Here is a 24,880-nt window from a genome sequence, read left to right as displayed (position 1 = left end):
AACAAAATTAGGGACGCTCGAAATTCATTTCAGACCTATGGTCCCATGGACAGTATTACTCAGTATGACCCATAGATTCAGAAACTGGATGTGCCATTTCAACAATAAATATGCCCCACCCTAAAGTACATATATGTATAACAATCATAAGTATGTGTGTGTGAAGCTTATTGAATCAAATATGATTTAAGCTAATTGTTCAAATTGAAACGATATGTTTTTAGAATTATTCCGAAAAGTTGTGTATAGATGGTGCCCAATTCTGTTCAGTTTTTTTCATTTAAACTAAATTTATAAGATTTCTTCCTCATTCCATTCCATTCATTACTTGGTTTATACGAGTTAGGCATCCAAATCGCTCAAGTGATATTTATGAAATTTTCGTCAGTAGGTTTATTGGATTCCTGGGCACAGCAAAGGTTTTTAAAACGTATTGGTGCCACTCTACTCTTCGTGCGTATCTGCTTGGCGCTGACTTTTTTACTGTTCATTGATATTTGGGTATCTCTGTCCTATTAATGAATCCGTACATACTGTTTTGCAAAAGTGTATCGGCCTACGCTGACGAGTATGTGTACGTGTCTTTGATAGTTCAAGGTTTTCAACTGCTCTTTATGAAATTTTCTGAATAAATTGATATGACCACTATGTAACTGTGTACATATCGATGTGCCATACAAAAAGTAGCACTTTCAAAACCCTTACATACAATTTCTTTGGAAAAAATTTTAAAGTGCTACTTTTTGTACAGCACGTCGATATATACCAAGGCTTACAACTACAGCAATTATAATTAAAATCTAATTGTAATCGTAAGCGCCCAGCTCTGTTATTTTTGTATCTATACATTTATTGCAAGAGCATTCAAATGTGTGAGAGCATCAATGATATTTAATGAAAACCAGTTGTTGAATTTTAGTTACAATAAATATACCGAGAGCACTTCTCTCTCCATTTGCAAATGTGCCATACGAAATTTAATTAAAAGCAAAACATATCAAATTACAAATAGATATCCATAAATGTGTAACTTAAAATAGTCCACAGTCTCTAAGATTGTTCTTAATGATAACATCAGTGACGGCATCAAATACAAAGCGTACATTGTTCGTATCTGTGGCGCATGTTAAATGCGTATAAATCTCTTTCTGGTCTTTTCGCTTATTAAGACTTTCAAATTTGATGCGTATATAGTTGGTAGCATCCTCATAGGTATTGGGACCTGTGGTAAATAATATTAATCATTAAATATTACGTTATTATTTAAATAATTGGTTTAATGCCACATTTCACATACCTGTGTATTCCGGAAAGCAGATAGTTAGTGGAGATCGTTTAATTTTTTCTTCAAATAAATCTTTCTTATTCAAGAATAATATAATTGAAGTTTCCACAAACCATTTGGAATTACAAATGGAATCGAATAGCTTGAGTGATTCAATCATACGATTCATTTCTTCGTCTTCGGCAAGTACCAAATCGTATCCTGTGGGAATAAGAAATTGAAAATAATATATTATAAAACTTCACTGTAAAAGAAAAATGTTTCAACCAGGGACGGAAACTGTTATTCCTTTTATAATATCTTTCCTTGAAAAACTATTAATTTTGGACTTTTAATATATTTGGATCAAGATAAAAATTATTTTCCTATTTTTATTAACTGAGTCCGATAGAACTAGTTAAGCTCGGACTTTTAAAAATAAAAGTCCGGAAATAAAAGTTAAATCCGGACTTTTATTTTTTAAGGCCAAAATAAAAGTCCGGCTTGAAAAATTTTTTTAATTCGGATAAGCCGTTTCTTTGTTATCAAGCCGGACATTTATTTTGGCCTTACAAAATAAAAGTCCGCATTTAACTTTTATTTCCGGACTTTTATTTTTAAAAGTCCGAGTTTAACTAGTTCTATCGGACTCAAAAAATAAAAATACAGATTTTAATTTTATATGTGGACTTTTATGGAAAAATTTCGAAAAATAAAAATGATGCATGATTCGACATGATATTGCTATAGGGATACCTGAGAACACAACTTTTTCGACTCCGAAAAAAAAAATAATTTTTTTCCGTCCCTAGTTTCAATAGAGTACAAATTGTATATTTCTTAAAGTAGTCAAATGATTAAGATTTTGATGTTTACATCAGAGGCTTTCTCTCAATTACTACAAGTGCTCTGGAAGTAATGCCGACCTGTATTGTAAACTTCAAGCAAGTTGTAAAGCAGTAAAAATCAGAGTTGGCCACTCCAGTATTCTTGAAGCCATGGCGTAGGTTTCATGTGGTCATACTAAATCTTTCTAGAGATGGTCGGGATGGTGCTTGTTACCGGAACGCACCGGATCTGCATCCAGCAAAGGAGCATTAACATCGATAACACTCCCTAAGGCCTTCGGGGAGTGTCCTTATCACTACAACAACAACAACCCTGTATCCACTGAGATGATCTTTATGTTATGCGTTATAGCAGTGATGTGCGTCATAGGTCACACCGGTGTACCTGGAAACTGAGCTGCCGATTAACTATTGAGCAAGGCAGGTTAGCTGTCCAGTTGAAGGATAGCTCACTTGGACTTTTTTTGGTCGGTAGTATCACCACATTCTTTAACGGTGAAACTGGCGTTCCATCATGATCTATATTATGGCGAATATGCAGCCGCAATTGCTTCTTAAGTCCAACAAACCGTAACAAAATCTTCAAAACTGTTGCAAGCAGCACTTGGAGGAAATTGCAGGCCAGTCAAAACACAGCGCTAAAAACTGCCACGGGATGTCTTCTTATGTCTCCATAACATTGTCTGCAGAGTGAGGCGAGAATAGTCCCCATAAATTAGAGAATCTAAATCCTAAACAAAAAGTTTCTGCCCAGAAACCTGGGCGTCTCAACAGACATCTGATTGAAGAGGTCCGCCTCCCAGGAAGTTAGAAAGTTATCTCTGTAAGCACATAAAGAAATCACTTAAGATTTCCCGTATGAAGAAAACGTGCATCGAACTACTATACCAGAGATAACCCGGTGAGCCCCGTTCATATGAGCACACACAGCTGGGGCTGACTAGTATATTAAGACGCACCCTGTAGACTCCAATTGATCAGTCAACATTCCCATAACCATGGATATACATATGAGCTTTTATACACCGTAATAGCTCCACCGATTACTTGATTTCAACAATTGGCCAAAGAGATCTCGTAACAAATCACGACGTGGTGTCTACCCGGCGATGTCTTACCTAGCTCGAGGCCCACATATCAGATATGTAGAAAGTGGCTAGTGGGATCCCAAACTCTTCAGTGGCAGACTCATTCAATTCAACAGTGCCTGCTCGGGACATGAGATGGGCATGGCAGTTGCCAGGGATAACTTTATGGACTACCACACAGATAATTTTGATCAACAATTAGTTAAATGCTACCGCAATCCTTCACAGTTCTCGACCTCACGGTGACAGAGCCTAGCACTTTAATATCCGTCTGGCTGAGTAAATGTTAAATTAAAATTGCAGCGGCGAATAGCATCCCATCTACCGCATGTTTTATAGCGGCGACCTACGCCTCGTAGACGCTGTAGTGATCGGGTAGCCTAAATTTCCGACGGACACAGAGCTCATAGTAGCGTCTTGTTCAGACTGGATTCTTCCGTAAACTGGTTTACCAGATTCCCGTCGCATTTTAATTCCACACCATATTCCTACCTTTAGGGAATATGAGTAATAAATGTGGTAACAGGAGCAGAAGTTGGCGCACAGTAGTTTGTGCTGCGACGTATTGAGTCGAATTCAGAGAGAATTGTGGTGTCCAAAATTCACAAGCTTAAAAGTTAAGACCGAGTTAAACCAGCTGAATGTTATTTCTCCTCGTCTTGTTGCGTGGGAATAATGGTTCGTGTGCGTTTTCACTAAGAAAGCTAATGCTAGATGGACCCTGAGACCCACGTTGTTTTCTTTACATACTTAGTCCCAAATACATGAGAACACCGAACTAGGTTTCTTAGCATCATATATATTATTTCTAATTGCTGTTTTTATGTACGGGTCCCTTTTTAGCTCTTATTTGGAATCCAAATCTATAAATAAAGTTTTGGTTGTAAAGATGGAGATTCGGGCTATTAGCGAGCTTTGGGCAATTTTGGTCGTAGGGCTTTTTTTACCTATATTTTATTAAAAGAATTTGTTAAAAATAAACGATTGTGAGCACACAAAGAAATCTATTTGTACTACGGCACTGCTGTGAATATTTGCACCGCATTACCGGCAGTAGCGCCCATCTGTAAGTTTTAATTGATCGATAGAACAGTTGATTTTTGTTGATATTTGATAAGAGACTTTGATATTGGTTGCGCAAGATGCGCACGGGTCCGGCTCGTTAAACTTAGTCTTCCTCCTTGTGCCCACTGTTTGGGATATTAACGAAACACTTTTTAAGGACGAGGGGCTCTAGCTCACCTAGTTTTAGAATGGGCCAGTCGGCCCAGGTGTGCTGCGAGACAACCTTTCTATACCATAGTAAATTAAAATTGATTTCCCAAATATGTATCTGTACCTGATAATGCGACACAAAATATGATTGCCGTTACACCCTCGAAGCAGTGTATCCATTTTTTACGTTCCGATCGCTGGCCACCAACATCAAACATTCTGAAATTTAGTAAATAATGATTTATAAAAAAAAAAAAAAAATCGAAAATTTTAAAAAGTAGATGCACAATTTCAGTTTTTCTTTTACTCACTTGAAATGCATTCCTTTACATGTGAAATGTGTCTCGACGATACCAGTAGTTTTGACGCGCGTACGCAGCACATCCTCCAATGTTGGAATGTAATTTGGCTTCGATATCTCATCCAATAAATTTAAATAATATGCTGCCGAATCATTTAATTGATATTCACGCGAACGTGAAAAAGACTGTTGCACACCAGCATCGGCCCAAAGTTTCTTCATTAGCAATACAATTTCAGGTAAAAGTATACCCTCTTCTGCTGTGGAAGCATATGTAAAGAATTGACGTGCTATTTCGGTTTTCGATGGATCCGCAAAATCAATTTTCAAATGACCCATTGCACGTATAATGGCCATCATGCTCTGTATGGTATTGCTATAGACAACTCGTCGATACTGTTCACATTCCTCTTGTGAGTAACCTTTATCATGGATAATTTTCATCTGTTTAACAATGGTGGATTTGCCTGATTCGCCAGCACCTGAAGTGAGATAAAGTGGGAGAATGGTTATAAGATTTGACAGATTATTTAATTTCCAAATTATTTGATTGATATTGTAACGAATTTGCTTGCAAATCCTCTTATTTGCAATCCTCTGCTAAGTTCGAATCACTAAACTGTTGAATAAATAACTCCAATTTGTAATAATGCAAAATGGCCTTTATTAAAGCACTTCACAATACACTCAAACTGTGCAACGAATAGCTTGCTTAATAACCACACTGACTGATAGCTCAATGAAACTCTACTATTCAAAATAGTACTGCTATTGCTCGCTAGATATCGTCTTAATCGCAACTGCTTGACAACTCAAATCAAACTGAATTACTTCTTACTCGCCTGCCCCGCTTTTATAGTTTACGCTGCATAATTCTAGGCTCTTCGATTTCCAGAAGTTACTAGTTAGTTCGGCTACAAAATTGCCAGCCACAACTACGTGCACAAATTATTGCTCTCTCTTGTGACAACTCAAATAAGATATATGCATGTGTTTGTGCATTGCCGCTCCGCTGCTCGTATACGTACATATGTGTAGACGCAATTATTTATTCGTTTATGTAGATACATAAAGATTGAATTATTGATGTGAATGTTTGTAGTTTACAGTCTCTCGCGCGCACATAGGCATATAAGTAAATGCATCTGTGTGTGACTTCTCTCTGGGTTGCCTTATATATGTGTATACTTGATTGAATTATTAACGTAAATACTGCTTGGTATGGCCTTAGCATCGCCTTAGTGATGGGATAATTTAGTGATGCTAATATCCGTGACACTGCCCTCCACCTAAGTCTGATCGTCCCGATCAGACAAATTTCTCGATCTAAACTTTGCTAGCCTTTCCAAATGGACCACTTTCATTTTGGTTCGTGGTTTACCGATGGTTTGTATGCGGTACACTACATCGTTGATCCGTTTTACAACTTTGTATGGGCCTTCCCAATTACATTGCAATTTCGGGGACAAACCTTTTTTTCGTTGCGGGTTGTATAACAGCACCAAATCTCCTTCCTGAAAACCTTCTGAATTAATTGCTTTATCATATCTGGCTTTCATCTTGTCACTCATAATCTTTGTTCGTTGCCTTATCAGATCATGTACTTCTCTTAGCTCTTCTTCCAAATCACTAGTGGATTTCCTGACATTTCTCTCCGCATTGGCATCTATCCCAAACTTCAAATCAGCTGGCAGTCTAAGGTCATTGCCAAAAATTACTTTTGCAGGGGTTTGGCCCGTTGTCTCATGCACTGCTGATCGGTAAGCCATCAAGAATAATGGTATGCGGGTATCCCATTCTTTATGGTACTTGTCCACTACTTTCCTTAAGTGCTCCTCCAATGTTCTATTGAATCGTTCTACCATACCATCGGATTGAGGATGCAATGCAGTTGTCCGTGTTTTTCGAATGCCCAATGACTTACACATTTCCTGGAACACAGCTGATTCGAAATTCCTGCCTTGGTCAGAATGTAACTCCATTGGTACACCATACCTTGCAACCCAATTGTTTATAAACACTTCTGCTACCGTTTCCGCTTCTTGATTTGGGATTGGGTATACCTCTGGCCATTTGCTGAAATAATCCATAACTACCAGTACATATTTGTTTCCGCCGTTGCTAGTAGGAAATGGACCGGCGACATCCATAGCGATCCTTTCAAATGGCGCACCTGAGTTATATTGCTTCATCTGGCCATGACTTCGTGTTCTGGGCCCTTTCGCTCCGCTGCAAACCTCGCAGTTCGCAATCCACTCAGTGACCGACTGACGGCAACCAACCCAATAGAATCTCTGTTTAATCTTCTCGAGCGTCTTCGTGATTCCAAGATGACCTCCGCTTGGACCATTATGCAGCTCGCTGAGAACATCAGGAATCCTCTTTCTGGGAACAACTATCAGTTTATTCTTGTATTTACCATCCTCACTCTCCCATGCTCGATGAAGGCAACCGGATGTCAATTCTAAACTGTTCCACTGTGCCCAATATGACTTCGCAATGGGACTCTCTGCTGACATCTCTTCTCTGGTTGGTCTTTCATTTCGTTCGAGCCCTTGCATAACACGTGACAGATCTGCATCTTCTAGCTGGCACTTTCTTAGCTGTTCCTTGTCCCATTCATCTGTACATGTTATAGTCATTAGCCGGACATCTATAATGTCTTCTTTAGCCTCGGCTTTTGAACAGTGCTTGCATTCCAAACTACATGGTCTTCGTGACATTGCATCGGCATTTCCATGGGTACTACCTTTTCGATGCTCAATGGAAAAGTCATAGCTTTGTAGTCGCTCGATCCACCGTGCCAATTGTCCTTCCGGATTACGGAACTGCAGTAGCCATTTTAAAGCTGCGTGATCTGTCCTGACACGGAATCGCTGGCCGTAGAGGTATTTGTGAAAATGTTTAACGCACTCTACCAATGCCAACAGCTCTCTCCGCGTAACGCAGTAGTTCCTCTCTGGTTTTCCAATCGAACGGCTGTAATATGCAACTACCTTCTCCTGTCCATCGACCAGTTGTGATAAAACGCCTCCTATAGCATATCCACTCGCATCTGTATCTAGAATAAATGTTGCTCCTGGAATCGGATATGCTAACATTGGGGCAGTGCACAAACGCTCCTTCAATGTTTGGAAAGCCACTTCTTGCTCCTTCTTCCATTCAAAAGCTTTATTTTTTCTTGTAAGCTCATGGAGGCTATGGGCTACGCTGGAAAAATTTTGTACAAATCGGCGGTAATATGTGCACAGCCCAAGGAAACTTCTTAATTCATGTAGGTTCTGCGGTCTTGGCCAATCCTTTACAGCCTCTATCTTTTCTTTCGCAGTGCAGATGCCCTCTGTCGTTACCTTGTGACCCAAATAATATACTTCCTTTTTAAACAGCGAACACTTTTTGGGACTTAACTTCAGACCAGCGCCAGCTATTCTTTGGAAAACTTCCTCCAAGTTCTTAAGATGTTCATCGAAATTCTTGCCCAATACGATGATGTCGTCCAGGTACACCAAGCATGTTTTCCAATGTAGACCTTTCAATACCTGATCCATGAGTCTCTCGAAAGTAGCTGGTGCATTACATAGTCCAAAGGGCATTACTGTAAATTGCCAAATACCATCTCCGACGCTGAAGGCTGTTTTCTCTTTGTCTTCCTCCTTTACCTCCACTTGCCAGTAGCCGCTTTTCAAGTCCAGTGTGGAAAACCATTTCGTACCAGAGAGCGAGTCCAGAGTGTCGTCAATTCTTGGCAATGGGTAGCTATCCTTTTTCGTAACGTCATTCAACTTCCGGTAGTCCACGCAAAACCTCATTTTTCCATCCTTCTTCTTTACAAGTACTACCGGTGAGCTCCAAGGACTAGCTGATGGTTCGATGACGCCGCTGTCGCTCATTTCTTGTATAATTTGACTCACAACTTCCCGCTTCGCCAGTGGAACACTACGTGGAGCTTGACGGATCGGCCTCGCATCTCCAGTGTCAATTTGATGTTTCACAACGTTGGTGCGGCCTGGTTTAGAACCATCCTGGTCAAATATGTTCGCGTACTTTAGGAGCAGTTGTTTTGCCTTACTCTGATACGCTTCCTCTAGCCCCTGCGTCCATGCCGTGATGTCATTTGAAAGATTAGTATTACTAGCTGAAACGTGTTCCTGGAGCTGTTCACAGTTAATAACTACTTCAGCCTCTTGGCATCTTCCCAAAATAGCTCCTTTAGTCAGTTTGAGTGGTGAATTGAACTCATTGAGTACTCTTACCGGAATACGTCCATCTTGTTTTGTCATAGCCAGGGTTTTTCCTACAAGTATGTTCAGTGCTGATTTGTTTGCTGCTTCGACAACCCACAATTTGTTTGTCCCACAATCTCCATCAACCTTTGCCCAGATGACTGCTTCGGATTTTGGTGGTATTCGCTGACTCTCTTCCACCAGCACTCGTTTACTGCTGTAGCCTCTCTCGTAGCCGAAATTAAGTGGTACATCCATGTTCTTATATCGCATCGTCTTGTTTTGCATGTCGATCTTGATGCCCTGGTCGATTAAGAAGTCCACTCCAATTATGATTTCATCAACAATCTCTGCCACTATAAAATTGTGTACTACCGTGACGTTCCCAATTGCGACTTCACATGATACTTCTCCTAGAACCGTGCTGTCTTCTCCAGTGGCTGTACGCAATCTTGCTCCATGCAATGGTCTTATCTTGTTGACTAAATCCGCTCGAATGATGGAATGAGATGCACCCGTATCTACAGTCAGTAAACGTTCCTTTCCATCCACATGTCCTCCGACAGTAAGATTGCTCGACCTTCTTCCAATTTGTGAGATAGAGATTATGGGGCATTCAATTGAGGGAGTCAGCTGTCGCCCCTTGCTGCTGACTCGCTTTAGTTTAACGAATGATTTGTCTTGGAGATTTGCTCATCTCCTTCTGCTCTGCGTTTACGACCACCCACATTGTTGGAACTGTTAGGGTTGGTGTTGCAATAACGCGCAATATGCCCTGGCTTTCCACACTTAAAGCATTTGACTGCATCATTATTCTTCTGCTGCGTACCCTTCAATGCTTCCAAAATTGCGTCTACCCAGTCTGGCTTTTCCACTTCCACGCGATGAGCTTTGTACGCTGGCTTACTCAAAAGTGAGGCTGTTTCCTGAGTCAGTGCATGCGATACCGTTTCAGCAAACGTTAGTTTTGGATTCGCATATGTAGCCCGCTTCGTTTCCACATCTCGTATGCCATTTATGAAGCTCTGGATTTTTACCCTTTCAGTGTATTCCACGGGTGCGTCTGCATTTGCAAGATGAGCCAATCTTTCAATATCTGAAGCAAACTCCTGTAATGTCTCATTTGCTTTTTGGTAGCGGTTTTGCAACTCAATTTGGAATATCTGTTTCCTATGCTCGCTTCCGTAACGTCTCTCTAAAGCGCTCATCAATGTTTCGTAGTAGTTCCGCTCGTACTCTGGGATGGTCTGTAAGATTTCCGCGGCAGGCCCTTTCAGTGCCACGAACAGAGCTGCAACTTTATCTTCAGCATTCCATTGGTTCACTGCTGCGGTCTTCTCAAACTGTAGCTTAAAGACCTGAAAAGGAACAGAACCGTCAAAGGATGGTGTCTTTACCTTTGGATTACTCGCTGAAACAGCTGGGCGGTTTAGTTGTAACTGCTCCATACGACCTTTTAACGCTTCTATTTCGGCATCAATTTTGTCCTCGAGTTGTAAAATTTTTGCATCCTGCTCTTCCAGTTTCACAAAGAGCTGCGCTGATACCTGTTCCGAAATTTGTGCCGACATTTCAGATATACGTGCCTCTTGCGCTTCCAGTTGAGATGCCAAATATGTCTTCTGTTCTTCCAATTGTGTCTCCATCTTTGATGTAATCTGTGTCGACATTTCTGCCATACGCGTTTCTTGTGCTTCAATTTTCGATGTTATTCGTGTCTCTTGGGATTCCATCTGTGATGACATTGTCGATGTTTGAGCAGATATTGCAGCCAAAATCATGTTCAAGTCTGTGCTCGTAACTGTCTGCGATGTTTCGTTTTTCTCTTCAACTTTTGTTACTTCCTCGCCATCAAGATGAAAGTCATACTTTTCCACATCAATTCCTTCCGCTTCCATTGCCTCTCGTAGCCGTGCCTGAAGATCAAGTTTAACGCCGCTTGTATTCAATCCACGGCTCTCCAACTCCTTCTTTAGTTGCTGGATCTTCAATTCACTGAACTTTGCCATGTCGTTGTTGTCCTCTGGAATTTATTCAACAATTCCTCTTCTGACACCAATTGTAACGAATTTGCTTGCAAATCCTCTTATTTGCAATCCTCTGCTAAGTTCGAATCACTAAACTGTTGAATAAATAACTCCAATTTGTAATAATGCAAAATGGCCTTTATTAAAGTACTTCACAATACACTCAAACTGTGCAACGAATAGCTTGCTTAATAACCACACTGACTGATAGCTCAATGAAACTCTACTATTCAAAATAGTACTGCTATTGCTCGCTAGATATCGATTTAATCGCAACTGCTTGACAACTCAAATCAAACTGAATTACTTCTTACTCGCCTGCCCCGCTTTTATAGTTTACGCTGCATAATTCTAGGCTCTTCGATTTCCAGAAGTTACTAGTTAGTTCGGCTACAAAATTGCCAGCCACAACTACGTGCACAAATTATTGCTCTCTCTTGTGACAACTCAAATAAGATATATGCATGTGTTTGTGCATTGCCGCTCCGCTGCTCGTATACGTACATATGTGTAGACGCAATTATTTATTCGTTTATGTAGATACATAAAGATTGAATTATTGATGTGAATGTTTGTAGTTTACAGTCTCTCGCGCGCACATAGGCATATAAGTAAATGCATCTGTGTGTGACTTCTCTCTGGGTTGCCTTATATATGTGTATACTTGATTTAATTATTAACGTAAATACTGCTTGGTATGGCCTTAGCATCGCCTTAGTGATGGGATAATTTAGTGATGCTAATATCCGTGACAATATGTTGATTAGTGTGAGGGATTCTTTACGAACTCCAATATTTTTTGAAAGAATCAACGAATATTTAAAAGCCAAAGTACGAGACCCGTTTAACTATATAACTCCCATTAAGGTCAAATATTTGAAAAGCTATTCATACTGTGACGAATATTAGTGACACTAAGTGATACTCACATCACTAATCTGATACTAAGTAAATAAAGCCACAACAACAATAAAGCAAGCTGACATACTTGTATGTACGTAAACAAATTAATCATTATGTCTTGTGTGAAGATTATAACTCTCACTCGAGAATAATTGATGTTTCGGACTCGCTCTTTGCCATAAAAAACGGTTCTATCTTCTCTTAACAATAAAAAAATTATATTTATACTTTTAATCCATTGTAGTTTGTGAATCTATATTTCTCAGCTGATGAGTTTCTCTGTAGCTGAGCAGTTTAGATCTCGGCGCTTAAGAAGCCACTGCCTCTCAAAGACTCGGTAACAAAAAAGTAGAAATTATAAATAAATAAATTATAAATGTCTACGCATATGTCCATACAAGCAGCGGAGGGAAACGCACAAACACATTCATATATCTGAGATACTCCCAAAAGAAAGCAATCATCGGTGGAAGTATCACTCACATATACACGCGCATATGGCTATGCGAGAAGCTATAATCGTGCATCTGTAGTTATAGCTGAGAAATTTATAGCTGGTAAACAAGTAGTAAATTCTAGAAATAGAAAAACCTAGAAATATGCCAACGAAGAAACCTAAGAGTATAAAAGCAGCACCAGCTGAAGCACGACCAATCAGTTTGATTTAAGCACGTTATCAGTTCCGAAGTATAAGTGTTATTGTGGAGTATTTTCAAAGTAGTCTAATAAAGATTTTGCACTATTGAATATTGGAGTTTTGTTATTCAACAATTTAGCGATACGAATAAAATAAGCGGAGTTTCACTAAATTCGTTACAATTGGTGTCAAAAGAAGAATTGTTGAATAAATTCCGAAGATTGGGAATACAACTTGGACATGGCAAAGTTGAGTGATTTGACGATCCAGCAACTGAAGGAGTTGGAAGTCCGTGGATTTGCTACTACTGGCAATAAATCCCAGCTGCAAAGACGACTAAGTGTAGCTATGGTATTTGAAGGAATCAATGCTGAGGAGTATATCTTTCATTCTGATATCGACAAAACAACAACAAAAATGGAAGAAAAAAACGAAACACCGCAGACAGTGACGAGCACAATATGGGATTCAAGGGGTTGTGTAGCGCAATATATAGCTTCTCCAACCCAATTGTCAACCTCACCTTCGAGCGGCGAATCCCGTTTCACTAACAGACGAGGCTCTGGCTACCCCAAGCTCCTCATGGAACTTGGGGGTGGGGAGGGAGGGATGGCCTGAAGGTTTAATGTGGCCATATAAATCGTTCCCGAGATGGTCGGGCCAGCACCTTAATGGTGCTGTGTTACCGGAGCGTATCGGATCTGTATCCGACAAAGGACCATCACATCGATAACACTCCCCAATGCCTTCGGGGAGTAACTAATCGCTACAACAACAACAACAACAACAACGAGCACAATATCTGCACAAACATCGACAATGGCATCTCAGCTGGAGTCACAGGAGGCACGCATTTCAGAAATGGCATCGCAAATGTCTTCTCAATTGGAAGAACAGAAGACATATACATATGTATGTCATCTCAACTGGAAGCGCAAGAGGCACGTATATCTGGAATGTAGACACAAATTTCGGAACAGGTATCATCGCAGCTCTTTGCGAAACTGGAAGAGCAGGATGCAAAAATTTTACAACTCGAGGACAAAATTGATGCCGAGATAGAAGCGTTGAAAGGTGTTAAGACCTAATTATGCAACAGTTACAACTAAATCGCCCAACTGTTCCAGCGAGCAATCCGAAGGTAAAAACTCCATCTTTTGGCTGTTCTGTTCCTTTCCAGGTATTTAAGCTTCAGTTTTAGAAGACGTCAGCAGTGAACAACTGGAATGTGGAAGATAAGGTTGCTGCACTGGTCGTGGCATTGAAAGGTCCTGCAGCTGAAATCTTACAGACTATTCCAGAGTACGGACGGAACAGTTATGAAGCATTGATGGCCTCTGTCGAGAGACGTTATGGAAGCGAGCATAGAAAACAGATATACCAAATTGAGTTGCAAAACCGTAACCAAAAAGCGAATGAGACTTTGCAGGAGTTTGCGTTAGATATCGAAAGGTTTGCACATTTGGCGAATGCCGACGTACCCGTGGAATACACCGAAAGGGTAAAAATTCAGAGCTTTATAAATGGCAAACGGGACGTCGAAACCAAGCGAGCCACATACGCAAACCCAAAGCCAACATTCGCAGAAACGGCATCCCATTAGCTGACTCAGGAAACAGCATCGCTTTTGTGTAAGCCAGTTTTCAAAGCACGCCGTGTGGAAGTAGAAAGACCAGAATGGGTGAACACAATATTGGCGCTGGAAGGATCGCAAAAGCGGAGTAATAGAGTAATGAAGTGTTTCAAGTGCGGTAACCCAGGTCACATTGCACGTCATTGCAGCACCGGTCCTGGTAGTTCCAACTTGGCTGGTCGTAAACGCAAAACTGGAGGAGATAAGCCAGAGCGAGTCAGATGTAAAGATCGAGAACCTGCCCCAGCTATTGAATGTTCTGTGATATCTATCTCGCAAATTGGAAGAAACTCGAGCAGTCTTACCATCAAAGGAAATGTGAATGGCAAGAAACGTGTACTGACTGTAGACACGGGCGCATCTCATTCCTTAATCTGATCTGATTTGGTCAACAGGATAGTAAAGCCATTACCTGGAGCAAGGTTGCGTACGGTCACTGTCGAGTATAACCAAGTCCAAGGGGAAGTGGTATGTGAGGTCTTAATTGGAAAGGTAACGATTCTACACAAATTCGTTGTGGCGGAGATTGTTGATGAAGTCATATTGGGAGTGGACTTCTTAGTTGACTATGACATCAGGATCGATATGCAGAGAAGGATTATGGAGTATAAGAACAAGGACGTGCACCTTAACTTCAGTTTTGAGCAAGGGTTCAGCAGTAAGCGAGTGCTGGTGAAAGAGATTCGTCAAAAACCACAAAAGTCAAAGGCAGCAGATCGGGCAAGGGTTGATGAAACGAATGGGCCAAACAAATCAAAACCGACGGTACCTGCGAGAAAAACACTGGCATTGACAAACCTTAATGGACGCACTAAAACGACTGAAAGAATTTTCCAGAAAGAATTCAAGGGTGGTTTCAAGCCAGCGCGCACTACTGTTGTGAAACGTCAACACGATACTGATTATGCAACGTCAAGATCAAACCCTACGAAGTAGTTCATTGGTCAAACAACAGAGTGTGAGGGAACCAACAACGGTAATGAGTAGTAAGATGAAACACAGGTTTGACAAGAACAACAATTCGGAAGGTTTCTTGGAGGGAGATTTGGTACTGTTATACAACCCTCACTGGCGGAAAGGTGTTCCATTCAAATTTTGGTGCAGTTGGGAAGGCCTGTGCAGAGTTGTGAGTTGTGATGTCATCTACAGCATACAAACAATTGGGAAACCATGAAATAGAAGGGTGGTTCATTTGGAGAGGCTAGCAGCAGTTAGATCGAGAGATTTATCTGATCGGGACGATCAGACTTAGGTGGAGGGCAGTGTGACGAATATTAGTGACACTAAGTGATACTCACATCACTAATCTGATACTAAGTATATAAAGCCACAACAACAATAAAGCAAGATGCCACACTTGTATGTACGTAAAAAAATTAATCATCATGTCTACGCATATGTCCATACAAGCAGCGGAGAGAAACGCACAAACGCATGCATATATCTGAGATACTACCAAAAGTAGGCAATCATCGGTGGAAGTAACACTCACATATACACGCGCTTATGGCTATGCGAGAAGCTTTAATCGGTCATCTGTAGTTATAGGTGAGAAATTTATAGCTGGTAAGCAAGTAGTAAATTCTAGAAATAGGAACGCCTAGAAATATGCCAACGAGGAAACCTAAGAGTATAAACGCAGCACTAGCTGAGGCACGACCAATCAGTTTGATTTAAACACGCTATCAGTTGCGAAGTATAAGTGTTATTGTGGAGTATTTTCAAAGTAGTCTAATAAAGACTCTTTTGTACTATTGAATATTGGAGTTTTGTTATTCAACAATTTAGCGATGCGAACGTTAAGTAGAAGGTGTAAAACAAGCGGAGTTTCACTACATTCGTTACAATACTTACTACTGTTAAAGATATAAGATGCCCGATTTCAAAACTCCCTCGATTGGAGGGGTACTGTGGGTACTTTCTGATAGGGTTAAATATTTGGGGATTGTTTTGGACAAGCAACTGGCCTCGAGACCCAATGTGAAAGATAGGGCCAGGAAGGCCGCGGTTGCCTTGTAATGCTGTAGGGGAGCTATAGGAAAGATATGGGGACTCTCGCCAGGATTAGTATGGCTTTATGAGATGGTGGTCAAACCGAAATTTTAGTGTCAGTGCAACGGACGGCGCTGATCGGTATCAGTGGCGCTCTCAGAACAACACCTACCTTGGCACTGAATGTCATGCTTAACATATATCCAGTAGATATTGCGGGAAAGGCAGCCGCGGCCCGGTCGTTGGTCATGCTTCGTGATATCAGCTATGGGCTTTCTGACTTCGGACACTCTAGCCTTCTTACCAGTTTCGGCTTTATACCGGACAGGACGGACTATTGTATGCCGATATCTGCTCCCTATAAAACCTTCACCCCAGTCATTCCTCCGGAAGAGGAGTGGGGAAGAGGAATTATCTGGGGCAGGGGACCGGTTAACTTGTTCTCGGATGGGTCGAAGTGGGACGGAAAGGTTGGGGGGTCTTTTGTCAAGAGCTAAATCTACGCCGCAAGTTCAAGTTGGCTGATCACTGCAGTGTATTCCAAGCGGAAGTTGCTGCGATTAAGGATGCGGTGGATGAAATGCTATCCAGTGCTACTACGGTTAGGTAATTTTACATCTACTCTGATAGCCTAGCGGCTATCAAGACCTTGAGTTCAACTACAGTGCGATCGAGGGTGGTCTGGGAGTGCCTGACCTCGCTTGCATCGAACTATTTTATAATTAATATTATCTGGGTCCCGGGCCGTAGTGATATCCCGTGTAACTATCAAGCGGATTTCTTAGCCCGCAGCGGTACAACTGAACCGGATGAAGAGGGCTGTAGGGATTTCGGGATTCCGCTGGCCATCTGTTGTTTGTTCCTCCATAGCTGGGCATCGAGTCAGCTCAGCAAACGTTGGGGGGACACCACCTCTTGCAGGCCGAAAACGGATGGCAGGAGGTCATCATCAATGGTCATTGGGGTTTTGACAGGGCACTGTCCCATGGGTATCCATGCGGTACGTCTTAATATACTGGAAACTCCATCCTGCTGTAGCTGTATGGAGGATGATGCTTTTGTCAGAACTAGGCGAAAGTCCTTCGGTCGCAACTCACTTGGATCTCCCGAGGATTTATCCAAGGTTGAGATCGGTATCATTCGGAACTTTATCGTTGCCACCCAACGATTCTCTAAGTAGCTAGATCTACGTCACCGTTATTTTAGGTGTATGTGCTATCACAACGGACCTTCGTTTTGTCCAAGCTTTCCTTATCAGGGCAGCTACCACAAAAACCTAACCTACTAGTGTTAAGCTCTACTAACCGAACCTGAGTGCCGAAGTTAATCTAAGTATGTGCCTTCCTTTCATTCATAGTTTTGTATAAACTCTCCAAGGCGCTTACACCTATTATTATCACCATTTAGCCATTGGTGTGAGATAATACCCGGGCAAAGTGCCAGTGGCGTATATTGGCGTTCTTCGCTACTTTGATGTCAAAAGCAGACCCACGCCGGGTGAGCTTATCCCGCTTTCCTGCATGTTATGATTCCAGCGTCTCCCTACTAAGAAAATCAACTCTACGTCAACTCTCTAAGTTTATGGCCTGCTCTCTACAACATCTAAGCCCCATGCTTTCCTTGCTAACCCGAGAGATTCAAGAACCTTGGATATCAAAAACTGGATGCTGACACCTAAGGCCTAGCGAAGATCTCGAACAGAAACAAGCTAGCTGAGTCCATGAGCCAAACAAGTTTGGTTATGGACACAAAAGTTGGACATCTTCTCGCACCTACTCCACAGATAATTTTGGATACGTCCGAGAAAACGAAAATGTTTAACCTCTCAATGAGTTCACCATATAATCTTTCTTAGATTTTATCAGATACTCTCTTAGGACGGATGGTTTTGCTTAGATATAAAAAAAAAAAAAATTAATAAATGTAAGGCGCTATAACCTCCGAAGAGTTTTTAGGCCGAGCTTCTCTTCCAGTTTGCGTCGTGCTCCTTTTTAAACAATCGGCGTGCTTGCCAAACACTGCCGAGGGGCGACCCCGCTTAGAAAAATTTTGTTCTAAATGAAAAACCTTATTTCTAAAATTTTGATGTTGCTTTGCCCGGGGTGTGAACCCAGGGCATTCGGTGTGGTAGGCGGAGCACGCTACCATCACACCACGGTGCTTAGATATAGAACCCACTAATAGTGAGGTCTCATGTGCTCTTTCCAGAGTGCCTTTCCGCACAGCCTAAAGGCATTTTGGCATGCCGTTTCCTTGATAAAGAAATCAGATGGTGGCATGTTGTTACTTACGTTCAGATCCTCTGAGGACATCCAAACAATTTTGGAAAGTTATTTCGGGAGAATTCTCTAGTTAATATGAATATAGTTGGCTGTTAATGTAGCGGTATCAATAACGATATGCATACAAAGCCTACATTTGAAGTGATACTGCACTAAAGCTATCCATTTCAATGTCGACGATTGAACCACCCTCACGATCGACTTACTTGTACAAACATTAAAACAACAAAAATGAAAAGTTGTAAATAATTTTATGAACGAAAAAATATTTCGTTTCTATGAATGAATACAGCGGTAATTGGTTAAATTGATGAGTTCAAAGGGGCCAATTCCAGCGGTCACGTAAACGAGAAGCATAATAAAAAAAAACACAAAAAATAATAGAACATACACTGAAAGAATCAACCGAAATAGGTACGAATCAATTCAAGCGAAATTTCTGTCAATTTTTATCCATCGCAACCAGATGTTGAATCAACTGCGCACAAATCGTTGATTCGTAATTGACCGTTTTAGTAGTCAAATAAACAAAAAAAGTTGTTTCATTATATTTTACCCACAGTTTGTTAAATTAACAATTATTACTGTCGCTCTAAGATTACCAATCAAAACTGTTAATATGAAAGGGATTTCCGTTCTTTTGATTTTATGTTAAGATGAGACTAACAGCGAAAGCCGTAGAAATGACAGAGATTTTTATTTTTTCTAGATTAATAGCGTAAACGTTTACATCAACAGAGTTTTCTGTTCATATGACATTAATACCTGTGGAAAAAATAAAAGCCGGATAAACATATATTTAAACTTACGTAGTTTTTTTTTTATTTGTATAAATTACACATAAGTACATTTCATTTCTAATCATTTTATTGCTATATTTAGTGATATTAATTAAAATAATAATAACTTAAATCTGAATTCAAATAAACAAAACTTGTTCCGCATTACCATCAACAGCTTTGTACGAAAGTATGTTGCCATATATATATACGCAAATATGTGAATACATAAATACGCATGTTTGCTAGATATGTAAATATTCACCCATGCGTTAGTACATGCTCTAGCGAAAATAATGTCACTGCACCGTTTGTTAATCCACATTGGCGTCGGTTTCAAGAACCTTATTCCAACTTTTTCTTCAAAAATTTTCACCATATTATTATATTATAATTGTATTTACATATATTTGTGTAGACACATGTTAATATATAAAAAACACGTGTCGCAAGTTTGAGGCCAATGGACTCCTAAACTACTGAACCGATTTTAAATTTGTTTTGCACCCCGTGTGTAGTTTGATCTAACTTGAAATATAGGATAGGTTATATCTCAGTTTATAATCACAATATTATTTTATTGCAATTTTTTTTATTTGTTTATAAGTAATATTAAAATGTTACGTATACGCAGTGGCACTCATATTTTCAGGTGGTGCGGATATACTTCCGTGTAATTGCTTGGTGTTTAATAAAAAAATATTATAGCGAATGATATCAAGTATCGCACATCACCAGGCCCGCCGAGAGGGGGGGAGGGGGAGGGGGGTTTCTGAGGGGGCCCGCGATTTAGAGAGAGTCAGACGGAAAAAGCTTATTAAAATGTATGCAGATAGGCCAAATTTAGGGCAGGACAACGTCTGCCGGGTCTTCTAGATTGATATAAAATGTTTCCGTTTTCTTTGAATTTAAATCAAAAATCGGACAAATAAGTACATACTTACATATGTATGTACTTACTTACCGAACTTCAATTGGGCGTACATCAAATATGCTGGCACACATTAAACATTATACACTTTATTACTTTGTTTTATGAAACGCACTTTCACCAAATTTTATTTTTTATAATTTATTTAATTTATAGTTTTGAAGTACCCACGAAACTGATTCTCAATTCTTTCAGTTGCAGCTCATTCTCAATCTCTTCTCTCGCATGTAGAGCTGCCACACTTGATTGTTTCGAACAAAACTTGTAGTATAAATGTTTGACATAACAATTTAAATAGAGAACTTGTAAGTTATAGAAAACTAAAGAATCAAATACGTGGGATGGTAATTCACCACTGGAGTAACTTTACATGTAATTCGCCAAGTTTAATTCTCGTAACACTTTATTTTGAAACGATTCCAAAACAACTCAAACTTTTATGCTGTCGGAAACATCACATTAAAAAAGGATGTTTTTTATTATCTTATTAGATTCGTTCCCGTGAGTGAAAATTCGTAAAAACTAGAACAAAATGTTACTAATTTTCGAAAAATCCTGTTCGTTCAAACAAAACTTTTGCAACAAGAGGGCGCAATTTTGCATCTTGCTTGGAGGAGAAGGAGCAAAATTGTACCCGATAAATAGGTGTCCCGGTATCGCATAATTTTTTGCTGTGTTATGCACAGTAGTAAATTCAAAAAAGGGTTTTTTCGTTTTGTATTGATAACTGAAAAACTACTTTTTTGTTGTTTTCCCAATTTGTGTGTCTTTTCGATATGGTGGTTTTCTTATTTTGGTGTTTTTGTTTTTAGCAAGTGGCATATCGTCATAAGTACAAAGTAGAGAGCGCAGTGAACGTTAAATGCTCTTTGAAATTTGCTCATGCATTGACTGTTGTTCGCAGTTTGACCAGTGAGGTCAGTTGTGTTTACAGAAAAATCAGTTAGATTGATTAGGAATCAGTAAATTTTAGAGAATTTTGTTAATTTAAGAGCGACAATTCTCTCTCTTCTGTTGAAATGACAAAACTAATTTGTTCGCTTTACAAAGAAATCGGTCGAATTAACCATAATTGGATCAATTTCACCGAATCTCCGTCAAGTCAAGAACAACAGAACCGATTTGTTGATTTTACTAACACCATTTCTTTCAGTGTACAGCTATGAAAGTGTCGAAAAGAGTATGATGTAAAATGTGCAGTATGGTCGTGAGTCAAAACAAAGCTGGAAGTGGGCGAATTTGTTAGAGCATCGAGCTAAACATAGGGGATACGAGCTTGATGGTTACAATTACAGTCCAAATAAAGAATACAAATTAGTCAGCAGCTTCTAAAATTGACTGATGCTTTCCACCAGTTAAACTCGTGTATGACTTAGCATTTGTGCGATGCTCATCGTAAAACAAAACAAAAGTTGCGCGTGATTCAGGATTGGGGTAGTCACAGAGCACAACAAAATTGATACGCATACACATATGAAGCAAGGAATGGGATCGATTCGATCGAAGAGCGATGATGAAACTTTTGTTCGTTAAAAAGTATGTTTAATGAAATGACTCAATTAACATAGTAAATTTATGCAAAACAATTTGTAGATAAGGTTATTGGCGCCAAGTAGTTATATAAGCGCCTATAGAAGGAAATATGGAACGGAAATGCGTTTACATCTATCTTTGAAAATGCGCACTAAAAGATAGTGGATTTTTTTTTAATAAAAAACTGTTTGGTTCGTTTGCCCAAAGTTAGCCCATGATAGCACACCGCTGGAAAAACAATTTCAGTTAAATAAAATGATAAAAAAACAAAAGTTTAAGTTAAACGGTTTTATTGAAAACAATACTTACATTAAGTAATAACGAGCCGGACCCGTGCGCATCTTGCGCAACGAATATAAAAGTCTTTTATCAAATACCAACAGAAATCAGCTGTTCTATCGATCAATTAAAACTTACAGCCTGCGCTGCCATCTAGCGTCTGGGAGCAACTGCCGGTAATGCAGTGTGAATATTCACAATAGTGCCACAGTACAAATAGATTTCTTTGTGTGCTCAACATCGTTAATTTTTCACAAATTGTTTTAATAAAATATAGCTAAACAAAAGCACTACGACCAAAATTGCCAAAAGCTCGCTAATAGCCCGAATCTCCATCTTTACAACCAAAACTTTACTTATAGATTTGGATTCCAAATAAGATCGAAAAAGGGACCCGTACATAAAAACAGCAATTAGAAATAATATTACTTACTTACTTAATTGGCGCTTAACCGTCTAAACGGTTATGGCCGTCCAACAAGGCGCGCCAGTCGCTCCTTCGTTCCGCCAACCGGCGCCAATTGGTCACACCAAGGGAGTTTAAATCGTTTTCCACCTGGTCCTTCCAACGGAGTGGGGGCCGCCCTCTACCTCTGCTTCCATAGGCGGGTTCCGATAGAAACACTTTCTTGGCCGGAGCATCATCTTTCATTCGCATAACATGGCCTAGCCAGCGCAGCCGCTGCGTTTTAATTCGCTGGACTATGTTGATGTCTGCGTATAGCTCGTACAGCTCATCATTAAATCTTCTTTGGTACTCGCCATCGCCAACGCGTAGAGGTCCATAAATCTTTCGAAGAACTTTTCTCTCGAACACTCCCAAAGCCGCTTCATCTGCTGTTGTCATGGTCCATGCTTCTGCCCCATATAGCAGGACGGGTATGATAAGTGACTTGTAGAGTATGATTTTCGTTCGCCGAGAGAGGACTTTACTTTTCAATTGCCTACCTAGTCCAAAGTAGCATTTATTGGCAAGATTGATTCTTCGCTGGATTTCAGTGCTGAAGTTGTTGCTAGTGTTGATGCTGGTTCCCAAATAAACTAAGTGTTTTACTATTTCGAAATTATGGCTGCCAACAGTAGCGTGGTTGCCAAGGCGCGTATGCGCTGACTCTTTGCTGGATGACAGCAGGTACTTCGTTTTGTCCTCGTTCACCATCAAACCCATCTTTACCGCTTCTTTTTCCAGTTTGGAGTAAGCATAACTAACAGCGCGGGTGTTTAGGCCGATGATATCAATGTCATCAGCATATGCCAGTAATTGCACGCTGTTATAGTATATTGTCCCAGTGGGGTTAAGTTCTGCAGCTAGTATAATTTTCTCCAGCATCAAATTAAAGAAATCGCACGATAGGGGGTCACCCTGTCTGAAACCTCGTTTAGTTTCGAACGGCTCGGAGAGGTCCTTCCCAATTCTGACTGAGCTGATGGTGTTGCTCAACGTCATTTTGCACAGCCGTATAAGTTTTGCGGGGAAACCAAATTCAGACATAGCGGCATATAGGCAGCTCCTTTTCGTGCTGTCGAAGGCGGCTTTGAAGTCGACGAAGAGGTGATGTGTGTCGATTCTCTTTTCACGGGTTTTTTCCAAAATTTGGCACATTGTGAAAATCGGGTCGTTGGTAGATTTACCAGGTCTGAAGCCGCACTGATAAGGTCCAATCAGCCGGTTCACGGTGGGCTTCAATCTTTCGCACAATACACTTGATAATGATAATACTAAAAGCTAGAAAATAATTAGGTAGGTTCTACATAGGTTCTAGTCATCACTCCCCATCTAGGGCGTTGATCAGACAATTAAATAAAAGCATTTTAGAATATTTCGATCCATGTGCCACCTATCGGAGTTTATTTTTCTTATTATTGCATTGCCATCGAGTTCTGAACTATATTCCAAGTTGTAACTTGTACCTTATCGGGAAGTTACTTAAATTTTAATTACAAAATTCGTTCACAACGGCCGGGCAAGCTAAATAAAACCGTTTACAAACACTCAGGGGCTGGGCTAACCTTGTGCAAACAAACCACAGTCTAAAAACAGTCATTTTGAATTTTTCGATTTTGGGTGGTTTCAACAATTTTTTTACGATAATTTTTTTCCTAGGATGGGCTAGCGAAAAAAGGGTGGGCAATCCTGGGCAAACGGTTCAATGTGAGAAAACAATAATTTTGAATTAATTTGTTTTTGAGAGTTTTTCAACTTGAAATTTTTGCTTACGATAATTTATTTTTAAAAAGCTGGGTTAACGAAAAAAAACAGCAGGCTATCTTGGGCAAATGAAACACATTATTTTTATTAAAAATTTCGAATTTCCTGGTAAAACTGAAAAATTTTGTTCCTGATAATTATACTCAGTTGAGCAGAGCTCACAGAGTATATTAAGTTTGATTGGATAACGGTTGGTTGTACATATATAAAGGAATCGAGATAGATATAGACTTCCATATATCAAAATAATCAGGATCGAAAAAAAATTTGATTGGGCTATGTCCGTCCGTCCGTCCGTCCGTTAACACGATAACTTGAGTAAATTTTGAGGTATCTTGATGAAATTTGGTATGTAGGTTCCTGAGCACTCATCTCAGATCGCTATTTAAAATGAACGATATCGGACTATAACCACGCCCACTTTTTCGATATCGAAAATTTCGAAAAACCGAAAAAGTGCGATAACTCATTACAAAAGACAGATAAAGCGACGAAACTTGGTAGATGGGTTGACGTTATGACGCAGAATAGAAAATTAGTAAGATTTTGGACAATGGGCGTGGCCCCGCCCACTTTTACAAGAAGGTAATTTAAAAGTTTTGCAAGCTGTAATTTGGCAGTCGTTGAAGATATCATGATGAAATTCGGCAGGAACGTTACTACTATTACTCTATATGTGCTAAATAAAAATTAGCAAAATTGGATTAAGAACACGCCCGCTTTTTAAAAAAAAATT

The 24,880-nt window shown here is 40.0% G+C and overlaps 1 protein-coding gene across 1 annotated transcript in view; it reads right to left on the bottom strand.

Annotated features, from left to right (window-relative positions):
* Positions 1-931: 931 nt before the first annotated feature.
* Galphai (G protein alpha i subunit) overlaps positions 932-24,880 on the bottom strand; it is an 84,949-nt gene continuing 61,000 nt past the window's right edge. The window contains exons 2-5 of the mRNA XM_067787650.1: positions 4,727-5,198; positions 4,540-4,634; positions 1,298-1,486; positions 932-1,222 (exon numbers count right to left, since the gene is read on the bottom strand). Of these exons, the coding sequence (XP_067643751.1) occupies positions 1,032-1,222; positions 1,298-1,486; positions 4,540-4,634; positions 4,727-5,198 (947 nt within the window). The 3' untranslated portion in view covers positions 932-1,031. The remainder of the gene's footprint in view (positions 1,223-1,297; positions 1,487-4,539; positions 4,635-4,726; positions 5,199-24,880) is intronic.

Source organism: Eurosta solidaginis, chromosome 5 (assembly GCF_040869045.1).
Source record: "Eurosta solidaginis isolate ZX-2024a chromosome 5, ASM4086904v1, whole genome shotgun sequence".
Taxonomy (NCBI): Eukaryota; Metazoa; Arthropoda; class Insecta; order Diptera; family Tephritidae; genus Eurosta; species Eurosta solidaginis.
Note: the sequence above shows the minus strand (reverse complement) of the source record. Positions and strands in the feature narration are given on the sequence as shown.